Source organism: Indicator indicator, chromosome 18 (genome assembly GCF_027791375.1).
Source record: "Indicator indicator isolate 239-I01 chromosome 18, UM_Iind_1.1, whole genome shotgun sequence".
Taxonomy (NCBI): Eukaryota; Metazoa; Chordata; class Aves; order Piciformes; family Indicatoridae; genus Indicator; species Indicator indicator.
Genome location: NC_072027.1, coordinates 10,952,236 through 10,967,445, shown reverse-complemented (window position 1 = coordinate 10,967,445; position 15,210 = coordinate 10,952,236). Strand labels below are relative to the sequence as shown.

At 41.7% G+C, this 15,210-nt stretch overlaps 1 protein-coding gene across 3 annotated transcripts; it reads left to right on the top strand.

The window, feature by feature from the left end:
* The first annotated feature begins 218 nt into the window (after positions 1-218).
* REEP2 (receptor accessory protein 2) lies at positions 219-9,710 on the top strand. 3 transcript variants are annotated; one of them, XM_054389062.1, is made up of 8 exons: positions 219-250; positions 623-695; positions 4,512-4,588; positions 5,957-6,077; positions 6,623-6,736; positions 7,132-7,273; positions 7,556-7,692; positions 9,636-9,710. In XM_054389062.1, the coding sequence occupies exons 1-8, from the start codon at positions 219-221 to the stop codon at positions 9,708-9,710; spliced, it is 771 nt and encodes a 256-aa protein (XP_054245037.1). The 3 variants fall into 3 exon arrangements, with proteins under 3 accessions (XP_054245037.1, XP_054245036.1, XP_054245038.1); XM_054389061.1 differs by having other exon boundaries at positions 7,126-7,273; XM_054389063.1 differs by lacking the exons at positions 7,132-7,273; positions 7,556-7,692.
* The last annotated feature ends 5,500 nt before the right edge of the window (positions 9,711-15,210 follow it).

The window sequence follows — 15,210 nt, the reverse complement described above, 5'->3', positions numbered from 1 at the left end:
CCCTGCTCCCCCGGGCTCTGACAGGAGCGTCGCTGCGGACGGCCGAAGGCTTGGAGACTCCGCGGCGGCGCGGGGCGCGCTGCGGCCCTTTCCCTCCGCCGCGGCGGCTCCTCCCCTTCAAGCACCCGGGGCGGGGCTGCGCTTGCTGCAGGAACCTGCCCGTTAAGAGCTACCTCCCCGCGCCGTCGCGGAGCAGTGAGCCGCCGCCCGGCGCCGCCATGGTGTCCTGGATCATCTCTCGTCTCGTGGTGTGAGTGCGGGCGGTCAAGGCGGAGGGAGGTGTAGGGCCCGGCCCCGGTGGGGGCGCCCTGATATGTAGCGGGGGATGCGGGGCCGCAGCAGTGCCGCCGGTTCTGCCTCGCGGGACCCCACGCCTCGGGGAGGGGCGGCTGTAGGACGGTTGCTGTTTTACAGGCGGCTGCGGCCGTGTACCTGCGGGGCCGCGCAGGCTGCGGCGGTCCGAGCGCGGCCCAAGGGTGGTGCCGCGGTGGGGGCGGCCGAGCCCTGCCTGGGGCGAGCATGGAGGACCGGCGTCTGACCGGGAGGTGCTGGGGAGGTCCGAGCAGGGGCAGTCGGCAGTGTGGGACGCCGCGAGGCGCTGAGAGGTCTGTTCTTCTTGCAGGCTGATCTTCGGCACCCTGTACCCCGCGTACTCCTCCTACAAGGCCGTGAAGACGAAAAACGTGAAGGAATACGTGAGTACGGCCCTGCCTGCCGGCACCGCGCCCGCCCTGCCCCTCGGGGCTGCCCTGCAAACTGCAGCCCGGCCCTGAGGCTACGGCTCGGGTTCCGCAGGGAGGTCGGGTCGGCCAGACCCCCTGAGTCTCGGCCCCAGCAGCCTCGGGGGAAGTTGCCGAGGAAGGGAGCTCAATGAAATGGGAGGGTTCACACCATAAACATGGGCAGTTTTTCCTCAGGAAACGCTGAATGAGGAAGGATGAGCAGGCAAACACCGCAGTCTGGAAACATCTGAAAGTCAGGACAAGTTCTTTCCTCTAACTTTATTCTTACTCCTTGTTCTTTTACAGCTTTTCCGGTACTATTTTTGTTTTCTTCCGAAAGGCTGAGTAATCTCCCTTCGTTTGTGTCTTCCTATCAACCTTGCTTGTGAAGTGTTTTCTGTTGATCAAGACTGCATCCTCATCCCTTTCTGGAATCGTTTCCCCTTCTCTGTCTCTGTGCTATTTTTATAGTTACCTTAAAATACCAAATGGTTTTTAGGGATATGGTGTTCTGCCTTGCCTTCTTACAGAAGGGGTGTTTTAAGCTGATCAATGGAGACAAGAACAGTTTGGTCTGTAAGTGGAATGAGTTTCTGTTTATCTAGAGCAAGGAATAACCCAATGGAGAAGAGAGGTAACAGGTTACGTGGGTGAATAGGATGTAACTTGTCAATATTGCTTTGAGGTGCAGCCCAAGACTCTTCATCCACCTGGCTCTGTTTGCTCGTTGCAAAATGAGACCTCCACAATAAGTACTGCAGGATATAGTCTTTTTTTTTCCATCTCATGCTGCTTCAGTCCTCTAGAATTGCCTAGGCCTTTTGTGTGTGTTGTCTTAAAATTCAGGCCACTGGATTTTTGAAGGAGATGCTAGCTGAGGTGAGGGGCCTGCTCATAGTGTGCAGCTTAACAAACCACATCTGGCTGAGGTGTTTGCAGATTTTTTTTTTAATACTGGTCTCAGCACAAAAGTGAAAATTGGAGTGTTTTGGAGTCATTAATAACCAATGCAGTGTTTTGAGTGACTGATAAAGCTTAGTCTTACTGAACTTCGACATTTATTAGTAATAATATTAGAAACTGAAAACAGTCACAAAATAAACACAGAAGAAGCTATCTGAATAATCAATCATATGATCCTGTGACATCATAGTTACCTTCAAGTTATGTATAAAATACTATCACAGCACTATTGTCTTCTCTGATTTTCCTTCCAGTTCTCCATGACCTTCATTTGTTGCATGGAGTGCGTATTTTTTATACCAGATTTTATTCTGTCTCATGAGTGAGTGTCTGTCACAGAATGGTTGTATTCCAGTTACAGAATTTATATTGACTTTAAGGCAGACTCAGATTTCAAAGCTTTACATTTTGTTGAGAACTTGAAGGGGGGAAAAAAAAACACTTCAGGTTTTAAAACAGCCTATAACATGCTTGTTCTGGAGCTCAAAGACCCAGTGAATGTGGAGCCTTTCAATTTGTAGGCATTCTTTACAGTAAAAATTTGCTTATTTCCTGTGTTTAGGTATATACACTCTGCAAGGAAACACAGTATCTAAACATTGTACTGATCTGGTTTTCTTTGGGTAGATGTTACCCAAATTGCTGTAGGACTTCCCTAATTTGGTGATGGAAAAGAAATTGGATACAATACTTGAGTATCATAAAGTTGTCTTAATTACATTGACTAATCCCCTGGTTGTAAGTCCCACTAGGGCTGATGTGGAAAACTATGGCATTCATTTTTGGCTTTTGCTTAATGCTTCATTGATGCAGTTTTCTTGATGTAGATAGTTTTGGACGGCTGCAGCAGAAAACTGTCTTCTGCTTTTATTTTCAGTGAAAATGCTGAAGGTGGTTCAAGAAAATGTATTTGAAATGCTAAAACTGATCTTATATACAAATGATTTCTCCTTGAGAGAAGTACATCAGAAGTAAGCATTTAGATGTTGGACTGTTATCTGCCTAATTCACTTATGTTTGGAGGGCTTCTTTCTTTTCAACAGATGGGGAAAAAATAATTTTGTTAAACACACGAAAGGGGGGCAAGGTCTATTCAACCTTCTCATGTGAAAAGTCAGTGGAAAACTTGAATGCTGTGCTGCATATTTTCAAAGGGAAGCACTATAGTAAGAGCTTACTTACTAAGAATTCTTCTGTGTTTGTGTGATTAATTCTTTTCTGCAAAACAATAACATTACACCTTATGTTCTATATACCTATGTATCTGCTAATTGCTTTTATTATTATTGCCTTCATTTTGCCTAATACTAAAGTAAGGTTTACCAGTGTGTAGCTTCTCTGAAATCTCTCACCTTAGGACCCCTGTTTACCACTTTGAATATATTAGTCACATGAACTGATTTATGCCACAGCATTGAAGAGTTAACCATTTGTTTCATAAGGTTGCTTTAGAAGTTGGTGAATGCCATCTAGTCCTAAACTGATGATACAAAGAGGAAAAACTGAAAACCAAAAGGACAGGAGAGCACCATAAAATACAAGTTTTGCTGCTTTCCATTGTGAAAAAAATTGCACAATAAAGTGGAAATAATTTGGGCAACTAACCACTATCTTCAAAACCACTGTGTTAAAGGGATTGGAGGCAGCATAATTTTGTTGGACTCTTTAGAGAGTTGTGTCTTTCAACAACAGATTACAAAAATTTCCAACATGTGCAAATTTGGGAGAATATTTGTTGTTATAAGAAGGACTGTCACTAAACCGTTCATGTAATTTTAATAGATGGTATTAATATATGGATTTAATATATGGAATTTCCTTGATTCAGTTTAGTTCTCCTTTCCCATTCTTGATGACAGTAAGAATGCCAAAATGCTTTGAGCAAAGATGACTTCCTCGTTCCATTTACCTACTACTTACTTTTATCTTTTTAACAATGTAGAAAACTGACAGTTTCCTTTATAAAATGCCGGCTGTTCTGCTACTGGAAATTTTTAGGTATCAATTTTTATAATTCATCTGATTCCTCTTGAGGAATAGTTAGGTCTGTACCTAAGAGACTTACTGTTAAGTAGCCAAGTGTAAGCATGTGTTAGGGGAGATTAATTTATATTTGCTTTGAAAGAAATGCTTCCAGAGAAAGATGTCAAGAGGGTATGGAGATAGTTAGAGATATACCATCATGGCACCAAGTACACATAGTAACCTTTAGAGAAGAAGGTAAGTTTGGTGTGGTATGTTCTTTGCTTTCTTACCTCTCTTACTGAGCCTTTATTTAAAAGGAGAATTGCTCCTGGAATTTCTGGGGGTAATGATTGAGGCAAAGAATGAGTTGTAACAAAATGCATTGGGTTTTGGTGGTGGTTTTCTTTTTCAGCCCATGATCTTCAGAGATGCTTTCCAGATCCTATCATTCCATGCAAATATAGGGCTACAGTTGAAGCTAAACTTTTGTGTGTATATCTGTCTCTCTATATATGTATATTACAGTAATCATATATGAAAGATTCTAACTTCCTGAAGTGAACCACTTAGTCTTTTCAGCTTATTTGTGACTTTAACACTGTTGCATCATGCTATTGCTACAGGGCATGTGTTCAGCACTGTATCCGTGTGCATTTATCTTTTTAGAGGTCGTTAATCCTGCATGTTTTCCCAAACTCTAATGTACCATTTGGTGTGTGACCTTCTCTACTGCTGATTTTGGATGCCTTCTTGTTGAATTCTTCTTACTGTGTGAAGGTGCCGAGTCATTTTTACTGAGAAGACGTTTTGCTTTTTTTCTGGGCTCTGCTGGATGTCCATTGAGTGACTGCTCTTTTGCAGGTGAAGTGGATGATGTACTGGATTGTGTTTGCCTTTTTCACCACCGCAGAAACACTTACAGACATTGTTCTTTCTTGGTGAGTTCCTAGGCAGCATGGTTTTTCTTGTTGTTTGTTTGTTTGTTTTTAAGAAGGGAGTAGTGTTAGGATGCTAAGAACAAACTGCTTCTCCTTCAGGAGTTTTCAATCTCTGTCAAGACTCTCTTGGTTTTTTGATATTGTGGGTAGTAGCTGCTGTCTTAGACATGTCATCGCCTGTACTTGCAAACAATTGGGATAAATATACAGCATCTGTGAGAAGATCTTATTCCATTCATAACAGAAGCTGTTAGTGTGGGCTGCTAAAGTTTAAAAAATGTTGGTCTAAAAGACACTTTTAAAAAGGTAGACATAAGGGACCTGTTTTGCCCTGCAAGCTTGTTGTATGGAGGAGCAGATCATACGTGTCTGTAGTCTGAGTGGTGTTCTGTATGATGAAATTCTCTTCTGCTAGCAGGGGTGAGGTGGAGTGGAGTCAGGAAGCAGATTCTTAATGTTTTTCATGTTGTGTTATGCTTGGAAATATGTAGGCCTTCAAAAATGACAACTCATTATTACATGTCTTCTTCTGAACCTTTGGAACAGGGTATTTTGAGTTTCTTCATTGCTTTAGTTTAGCTTTACATACATCTCTGAAAGAGTGCTTGTTGGGAGTTGTGTCTTTTAAAGAAGCATGACATGGCTACACATGCCTTACAGAAGTGTTCAGCAGTTTTGCCTCTTCCTACGTTAACTCTGAAAAGCAGACAAAGATCTGAAAAGATGAGAGCTTTGTTCATGTACTCAAAATGGACCACTGCAAACAGAAGTCTTTTACTGCTAACAGAGACAGTAGAAAGTTTGCATTTACTTGTTTCAATCTTTGTTGCTGTACCTTTCCAGCGACTTTATTGGGTGAGGGTTAGAGAAAAGACTTTCATGCTGCCTGCTCTTTTTCATTTACACCAATACTCCTTTTGAGTCAAAGTTTTGGAAACTGTGCCACCAGCCTTAGCAGGAGCTTGAGATTTATTGAGATACATAGTTTAAAACTTTTGAAAATGAGAGAGAAACTAATGTATTGTTAGCATCCAGTCTCTGAACAAACTTCAGAATGAGGAGAGTAGCTATCAGATTGTAATTTGGTGTGTTTGCAGGGCTGAGAGATGCCCTGTTTATGGAGTGTTCATGGCTATGGATGAAAGACTAAATGAAACTCGAAGAAGGTATGTCCTAGGATTCCAAACAGGGTTCTGCTATTCTGACCTGATACATCAATTCTTTTGTTTCTGAGCCTTTATCTTGCCTCTGCTCTTTCTGCCTATGCTGCTTTCTGCCAGTTATCTCCATCTGTCTCTGTGCTGATCTTGATTCCAGCTCTCCATCTTCCTCTTTCTGTCTCTTTTTTTTCTTCCCTCTTTCTCTCAGGTTTCCCTTTTATTTCGAGCTGAAAATCGCATTTGTGATTTGGCTGCTCTCCCCTTACACCAAGGGCTCCAGTGTCCTCTACAGGAAGTTTGTGCACCCAACGCTCTCCAATAAGGAGAAGGTACTCGTTTGTTGTTAGAAAGTACTGACCTGTCTGGGACCTGACTGACTTCTGATTCAGTTATGCCACAATAACCCCTGAAATGTGTGAATCATGCTTGTGCTGACATTAGTGGATGTAGAATGATTCTGTCTCTGACAATGATGTCATACTGCAGCTTACTGAAGATTGTAATGTAGCCAGTAGTTTGCCTAATGCTTAGAAAGCATGTTTGGCTAACCCAGTGTCATGATCATTTACAGTCTCTGTCAGTAGTTAAGCTCTTTGAATCAGGATGGGAGCAGCACGTTCTGTAGCCATGATGGTTTATTCATGTTGCCAGTATAAGCAGCTGCTTTGTTTCAGTTGTTACCACTTGGAAATAGCACATGTTAAGTAAAAGTTGCATTTGCAGAAACTGCAATTAAGTAATCAGTGATCAATGACAGGTGATGCTGTAGCCTGGAGAAAAGTGTCCAGATGAGCTTTGGGCTTTTAAGGGTGGGAAAATTTTGATCATGTTAGTAAGGAGGAGCTAAATGCTGTGTTCCTCATTGCCTTCCCAGGAAATCGATGAATACATTACTCAGGCTCGTGACAAGAGCTATGAAACCATGATGCGAGTTGGCAAGAGAGGGTTAAACCTTGCTGCCAATGCAGCAGTTACTGCAGCTGCAAAGGTAATGCAACATCTTCCTAACATTCAGGAATTTCCCAGCACTTTAGCTTTATGTGCTAGCAGTTCATGCTGTGGGTCTGTTAGGGATGCTGGTACTTGTTAGCACCAATCTACTTTTCCTTTCCTACAGTTTGCTTTGCAGTTAACCCCATCCTTTGACTTAAGAAAAGTGGAGGGAGAGGGGAATGAATTTTGCTTTAACCTCTTCCCCGTTAGTCTTGGGATTATACTTTTCTTTTTCCCTTCTCTGTTTTTTGTGTTTTGTTGTTGTCTGGGTTTTTTTTCAGACTACTTCAGTGGGCAGTAGGGCACCTTCTTCTGAATGATCTCATATGAGCAGATCTTCATGAAGGCAAAGTGCTCCTGACCCTAATTTTTGTGTCCTCTTAGGGCCAGGGAGTTTTGTCTGAGAAGCTACGAAGTTTCAGCATGCAGGATCTCACTCTGATCCGGGATGAAGATACTGTGCATATGCGAAGCCATGAGCCACAACTGCACCCCTCTGGTGGGGGTCTTCTTGAAACCATTGAGGATTCAGGTACAGAACACCTCTGCTGGGCCATTGAACAAGGCCTTGTATGGTGAACCAGGAGGGGAGGACTAGACTTTTCATGCACTGGATCTCAGGACTCCAAGATGCCTTATCTGGAAGAAGTTGCATTGTCTTCCCTAGTCCCTTCCCATCTACTAAAGCATCTCTGTACCTTTTGTATTATTATTCTTTGAGATTGTTGACATTTCCCTTTCACAGGGTCCTTCAGGATAGGCTACTTTAGATTTTTTCTCTTTTATTCCTTAGCTTCCTGTTACTCCTCTGGAGAGGAGAGCAGTGTGACACAGAGGTCTAATGGAACTCTGTCAGAGACTAGAGCAGACCCATCAGATGAAGATGCAGGAGACAAACTTCCTAAACGTACCCAGAGTCTCAAAACTCCTAAGAAGGTGTTGAAAACTGAGGTGAGCTGGTGTGTGAATTTTTTCCAGGACAGAAATTGATTTGTGAGCTTTGTTGGAAGGCTCTGGCTTCACAGTCTCGATGCCTTTAAAAGCTTTGTTGGACTAAGTCTTTGCTAGTTGAGTTCAGTGTCAGAGGGCTTCCTGTCTAGTTGCAATACTAGTCTCTAGCTTTTGTATCTTTATTTTGCCTCTAAGCCTCTGTCATAAGCCAGGACCCAGCTTTGCTTTCATTCAGGTTTTTTGTTGAAGGGCAGGGCATTAAATATTTTTAACATTTTGTTGACTGTATCACCTCTTTCTTTTCTGTTACAGTCTGAATATATAATACTGTTGTGACGTTTAACCCCTGAGACAGCTGCTTTCTCCTCATCTAAAATGCAACAGTTCTGTACCCTCTTAGGCCTTCCTGGACTTCTGCATATTGGATATGGGAAACATGTCATTTCCCCCTCCCCACCACCTGCTGCCCCCCCTGCTTTTCCCTACCCTGGGCTTTTGTCTTGAAGTTTGGGTAACTAGTCATTGTTGAGCTGTCCTCTCTGTATGTCCATGTGATGATCCAGGATGGGACATGAGCTGCCTGTAATCTTATTATTAAAGCAAGCATTACAGGAAAAGAAATACAGTTGTGTCCAAGAGCCATTTTAGCTTCACAGTCTGGAGAATACACTTTTTGAAGTAACTGCTTTCCAGATTTTGACTCTTAGTTGAATGTTTATTGTGGTTTGATTTGTATTTGATAAATTGCTTCTCCCTTTTCATGAAGTTGAGATCCTGTTTGCTTGATTCAGCTTGGGCTCCTAATTTTATTTTTTATTTCTATGTAAGATAAAGAGTGCTATATGACTACTTATATTGTCAGGCTTTCCAAGCTAAATATTAAATAATTTGGAGGAAAGTTATTGCTTAGAGCATCATTCTGAGTTGTACTGTTAACCTGATTTTACAGTGTGCAGGACACTTTTGCATGTGATTAAGTACTCTTTGAAGCAGAATCAAAGGATAATTGAGGTTGGAGGGGACTGCTAGAGATCAGCTGGTTGAACCCCACTGCTCAAGCAAGGCTATCTAGAGCCAGTTTCCCAGAACCATGTCCAGACTGCTTTTGAGTATCTCCAAGGATGGACATGTATATGTAAACATGCATTTTAAATTGGTCTGGGTCTTGTTTTGAATTCCCAAGGCTTACTTCTGAGCTGCGTTTTTTCTCTAATATATTAGACAGGAGCAGTGAAACAAAAAAATGTATTCCAAGCTTCCAAGTGAGGAGTTTTTAAAGTGAAATCATGACAAGATAGTAATGACTTTTCTATGCTGTTAACTGAATGGAGAAATTACAGTAAAGCCCTTTGCAGCTTGATCAGGTTTCATGCTGAATGTGTTTGGTTCTTTGGTTCAGATATAAGACTTGTAGGAGTTCATTGACTGAGATCTCCTGTGACTGTCTGAAAGCACTGAATGCATCATAGATCATAAATGTGCTCTTCTGGCCACTATCTAGAATGAAAGACACTATAGTAAAGCGTGCAAACTAGTTCATAATGTTTCAACCTCTTTCAGAGAACAGCATTTGGGGCGACAGTCAAGAGGCAGAAAAGTTCTAGCAGTGAAGTGTTATGTGAATGTCACCAGTTAGAAATATCACTATGTCTCCTCTTCTGTTGAGACAGCTGACTTTGATTTTACTATCACACTTGTCCTGTTTTAGAATGTATTCCTCTTGTGGTTGCTGTTTGACGGTAATGCTTAGGAGGGATTTTTTTTTTTTTACTAACCAAAACCAAATGGATAGGTTAAATAGCCTTTTTGAAACAATGGATAATGTGAATAGGGCCATCCTGTAGTAGTTGTTTTGACCTATTTTCCCTCTGCTTTCTTGTATCTTTCTGTTAGACATTTAGGTGTTAAACTGAGCTATGATTCATTGTTTCCTTTCTCCCCAGCTTCCAGTAAGAAGTGTGAAAGCCCGTCCTAAGAAGAAAGCTGCAGGCTCTCCTGCTTCTGGCGAGTCATCCTAAGGAGAACCTCCCCCTCCCCAGCACCTGTCTGTGTTCCGGGATTTGCCTGTCACTTTTGAGGGGAAACTCCCCAAAGGAAGGGAGCTGAGATTCATGTACATAACAGATACTGCTTTGTAGAGCTCATTCCAAGGCAAGGGAGAGGCTGGGATTCAGAAAATGGAGTAGAGGATATACGTCCTCAGGAATTTTCTCCTTTTCATCTCTCTATTGGAGGGAATGCTGATATGTCTGTACATAGCCTGTTGCTTTGGAATTCCCACTGTATAACCCTAGCTGGGGACAGTCTTTGCTGGAAGAACGGACTAGGGTTAGAGACATCTGTTGCACAGAAGCTGGAACAATAGTAGATACTGGAGTTCCACAGGGGTGGGTGGCTCCCTAAAATGTCTTATCTTGCTTGGGGTATTCTTCTGCAGCTGTGTGTTGTTAAGAAGTGCCCACCATGATTCATCCTCCTTAAGAACGGATCATACCTGTCATGTCCATCCCCTTGGAGAAGGTGACTGAAATAATGCTGTGTGCTTTTGAACATAAAGGACTAGCTCGTGGGAATATGCTAGGTTCCCATTACAAGTACTGGAAGATGAAGAGATTGGGTTTTATTTCTTCTGGAGGGTGAGGGGAGATGATTGAAAAACTGAGTAATGAAGGAGATGCACTGTTATGTGCATGTGTAATGAAGTAGATACAGGTATCTGCAAGAGTTAACCATTAAGAAGGAAAGTTGGGTATCTGTGAGGTTTTGGCTTATTTTGAAGCTGCTTGAATTTTATTTCGGATGCTGTTGTTCCCCTTGAATCTTGTGAGAGCATCAGAGTGAGATGAGCCCCATGCAGTGGGAAAAGTTGGCAAGGAGACTTTTGCTTTGCTGTTTAGAGATTGAACTCTGTGTCACCCTGATGCTTGTTATCATGGGCAAATTGTTTCATTGTAGCAGATGACAGGGGAATATCTGGCTCAATATAATCTGCAGGCATACTTGAGAATTTCAGAAGCCCTTATCACTCAGTTTTAGGAGATCCAGTCCTCAGACCATGAGAACTGATGAATAGCTGATACACAAATTCCACTAATCCAGCATTCCATTTATGGGAGAATAAAAGGCAGGGAGTATTGTGATACTGTGACTCATCAGTCCTCTTGCTTTATCCTGCTGCAGCCCTTGCACAAATTTTCTGTCTCTTTGCCACATTTATCAATGTCCTGAGACTCAAGTGGTAATACTTGGGACAGAACTGCATTGAATACAGAATATGAATTGCAGGGGTGAAATTGCAGTGGTTGTCTGGGTCTTGATGGTCTTAATCTTAGTCTTAATCTTTATTGTTTTCAAAGGAACCTGGTTTTTCTTTCCCTGCTAAAGACCTTTCTTAGGTCTAGGTGCAGGCGCTTTTGTTTGCCTGCATTTTTGGATATCACATTTCTGAAATTACAGTGGATTCTTCACAGAGCCCAGTATTTTGCTGTTGATAATGTATTGAAGCACTTCTGCATGTAATGTTCCACAAATATTTCTGTCCTGAAGAGCAGTCCTTCAAAAGTCTGTGAACTTGAAGTTTAGAACTGAAGTTTTTCTTGTTTCTATTGCTTTGATGGCAGATTAGGAATTGACTCCGTATGTCAGGAAACCAGTTAGTTTTATTTGTAGATTCTAAAATTTAAGCCTTGACAGCCCATGTCAGAAACTTGCATCCTGTCCACAAGGCCTTAGCCAGAAGAAGTCAGTAGGAAATCCTTGATTTGGCTTTGAATCTTGACCTTCATGAAGAAACCCAAGTGTTTCATTCTTTTAAGTCTATTAGCAAGCATTGTGTGCATATCTCACGAGTAGGTGCAAAGTCATGTCCTGGAGTAAGAATTCTTTATTTCCAAAGGAAATTCCTCTCTCCACAGAAGTGATAAAAATCTTTACTGGTTGTGTGGAAGATAAGTTAGGAAGAATTACTGTCCTAGATTTTACTGTACTGAACAGGATAGAAGAATTATTTACTATAAACCAAGCATCTCCATGGTCACATATCTTGAAATGGTTTGGGTTTGTTTGGTTTGGTTTTTTGTTGTTGTTGGGTTTTGTTTGGGTTGGTTTGTTGTTTTGTTTTGTTCTCTTTAAACATTTCCATAGCAAACCATTGGCTTTATTTGGAAGCCCTTATGCTGATCTTCATGCCCTTTCCTCTGTGTTTGTTGCAATAATGTTGGATTACCCTGTTTTCTGACAGACTTTGCAGAATGTTTTCTAGAATCAGTTCATTTATAGTAACTCTTCCTGCTTTGAAGCACAGGAAGAATTTCTGAAGCCTCTGTTGGGTTTACCTTTATCTTTCTGAGCCATGTCCTATGCTAAGTATCTTTTATTTAGTGTTGGTGGTTGATGTCATTAGCCTATAGGTAAGTACAGGTCAGTCATACTCTGGCTTTTGTTGTACAGGGGAGTTAAATGTGGTTGCAAGAGAGAGTCTGGAGTAGAGTTGTCAGGGACTATCATCTAGTGTGTGATCTGAAGCTGATGTCAAGCAGCAGAACTTAACCCAGAGCAAGAACAATATCTTAGCATGGATGCTGTTTTCTTCTTCCAGTGCAAATGTGACTGCTGGATTGTGCTCTGCTTGATCAAAGCCTCTGCAGATCTGCCGACCTCCCGCGTGATCTCTTAGAGAGATTCTAGATGTAGCTCTGCATTGGTTGGTGTGGTCTTACACAGAAATTCTCTTGCAAAGGAGAATGCTGAATGTGCTGTTTTGATAAAATGCTTTTATCAGCTGGTCAGTGTTTTCAGCAGGAAATGCTGGAATGTAGTTTCTCTTCAGTATCATCCATGGGCTTCATTGTGCAATTAAACAAACAGTTAAATCTTCCCCTAGCAGCTGAACCTATTGTGTTCAGTGTTTATACCCCTTTGCTAATACGCCTGGGCACAGAGAGAAAATGATCCCTGAAGTTGGGTGGAGAGGTGGTAGTACTTGTGTGTCGAACTTGGTGTGCCTAAAAATTGTCTTAAAATGTCTCTACCATGAAATACAAAGTGAAGCCATGACTGCCTTTTGGAAAGAAATGTTGTACTTTCATGCTTCGTAACACTGTGAGTCAGTGTTCTGCTGTTGGAAAAGGAAACAGTGAAATGCAGTTTCCTTTCTCAGAAACTTAATGATTTGCTGCATCAAACAAACAAAGTTTTCTTGCTTGGGTGTATCCTTCATACTGGGTAAGTAACAGGAAAATATAGAGACTGCTGTCAGGTTGTCAACCTTACACTCAAACTAAACATCTTAATTTCTTACTGTTCTTCATCAATTTTCTGATTCTGCAAGCTTATGTTTTTGAGTCTGAGGGCTCTGATTTCTTGTAGACTAGATTAACTTCCCTGGTGGGTAGAGGGTGTGCTAGAGAGAGAGGTGCTGGTGTCCCTAAAATTGCAAATTTTTTTCTGGGGCAGCTGCCCTTTCCTCCATTTTAGTAATGGAGTTCCATTCATTCTCTTTTTCCACCGCTGGGCTTTCTTTTTATACATCCCTCTTGGAAATATGACTCCCTCAGTATACAGCCAAGTCATTTCTGCCTTGCAAAGCAAGGTTTCTAGAGGACCCTGACTTTCCAGAACTTGTTCTTTCTTCTTTACCATCTTAATCAGCAAGAAATATAGTGCCTTAGGAGGGAAGTGGGCTGACTATGGAATACTCTGCTGATTCTGTGATTTGTACATAGCATCATATCAAGGAGGCTTGCATGGTAACTGGGAAGTGTATGCTTGACAGCAGCTGTTGAATTGAGCAGAAATGCTTATGCTGTATGGGGATGACCTTTAGTACTACTGAGTAGAAAGGGTTCCTGGGCAGGTTTCATCTGGAATTTGGCACTATTAGAAAGCAACACAAATGTAACTCAGTGTTAGGTTATTTATAGGTATTGTTAAGAAGGCTACAGGCTTCAGAAGAGGCCTTAAGGGAGGTGTGGGGAGTAACTTGTGAGAACAATGGGTTCAAACAGAAAAGGAAGACAGTAAACCTGCACAGCTGCTAAGAACCTGTCTTGTGAGATAGAATTAAGAGTGGAAAATGGGCTGTGTATAGTACATAGTTCTCCAGGAAGTACTGTTGACTTTCTGATCCTCAAGCAACACTACTCTACAGATTAGAGCCTGATTTCTCTTTTGCTACACCTCTTATTCTGTGTCTTGGCTCTAAGATGAGCTTGAGCTACATGCTTTGGGATTCTTGAATCTTTTATCACTTCAGTATGAAAAAGTTTGAATTTTACCTCAGCCAGCAGTTGATCTGCAGGGAGGACCAGGTGAATATCAAGTATCTCACATCATTTGTAGTAGATGTGTTATACTGTGGAAGCACCAGCCAGGAGCTCCAGGGGACACCTTCATCTGGAAAATTACCTACACACACCCCTTTCCAAAGCCTACATTTCTGGCTGAACCAAATGCTGGATGTTGCTATACTTGTATGCACAGCTGTGTGCAGAATCCTGACCCTCAATGTCAGAATTGCCAGTGCTGGAGTCAAAATACTATGAAATGAAAAGAACCATTGTCAAATTTATTTTTTTTTCTTTTTTCTTCTGCAATTTTGCAGCTCAGTTGAGGTTCACAGCCCATTTGGGAGCAAACTGTTACTTCCTTGTTCTGTTTCTTGGCTTCTATCCTTTCATAACCCCATTATGTTTCTTACATTTCCTCCTTTTAAGCAAAGGACTACTTCCATTTTACTGACTGTGGAAACATGAAAAATACTTTGTTTTAGAGCTGAAATTTACCCCATTTCCATTATTAAATCCTATGACCTAGAATCATACAGTGACTTGTACAACAAGACCTACAGCTGGATTCCCAGGTGGAATCTGAGCACCTATTGCCAGTAGCATAGTTTGATGTGTTTCCCTTTCCTTGCAGTGGGTTCTGGCTGAAATATCCACACTGGAGCGTTCTGTCTCTGTTTAGCCAAGTAATGCTAGAAATAACATTTCTGGGAAGGCTGCAAAAGTGAGTGAACTCTAAAGGAGCAAGAGTTCAAGTGATCTGTAATAGAAAACTGCCTGAGACTATCCAAGAGTTTTGCAGCAGAAATAGAAATACATTGCTAGAGTGAGTGACCAAAGATGGAAAAACTCTTCTTTATGACAGGTCAGGTGGAACAGTCAGGCTGGGTGGAAAGCATATAAAATTTTTACAAATAAGGGAACCTTTTTAATATCATAATTAATGTTTACTAACCTACCACAAAGAAAGCAAGTGGATTTTTTTTTTTTTTGTGTGTGATCTATAAAATCAGGAGGTAAACTATCCTAACCTAGGATTGAATACAAACCTTTTGGATTCATGCTGCTGCCTTTCTGGGAAAGCACTGAGTTGATAGACTCCTCACTTTTGACTCCCCTGTTAGAATATTTCTCAAATGTCGTGGATGTTTGATGCAACGTTTACTTGACAGAGTTCCTGTTAGCGCAGTGCTGACTAGAGGCTGTAAGGCACAGGGAGGGCTGCAAATTGCTT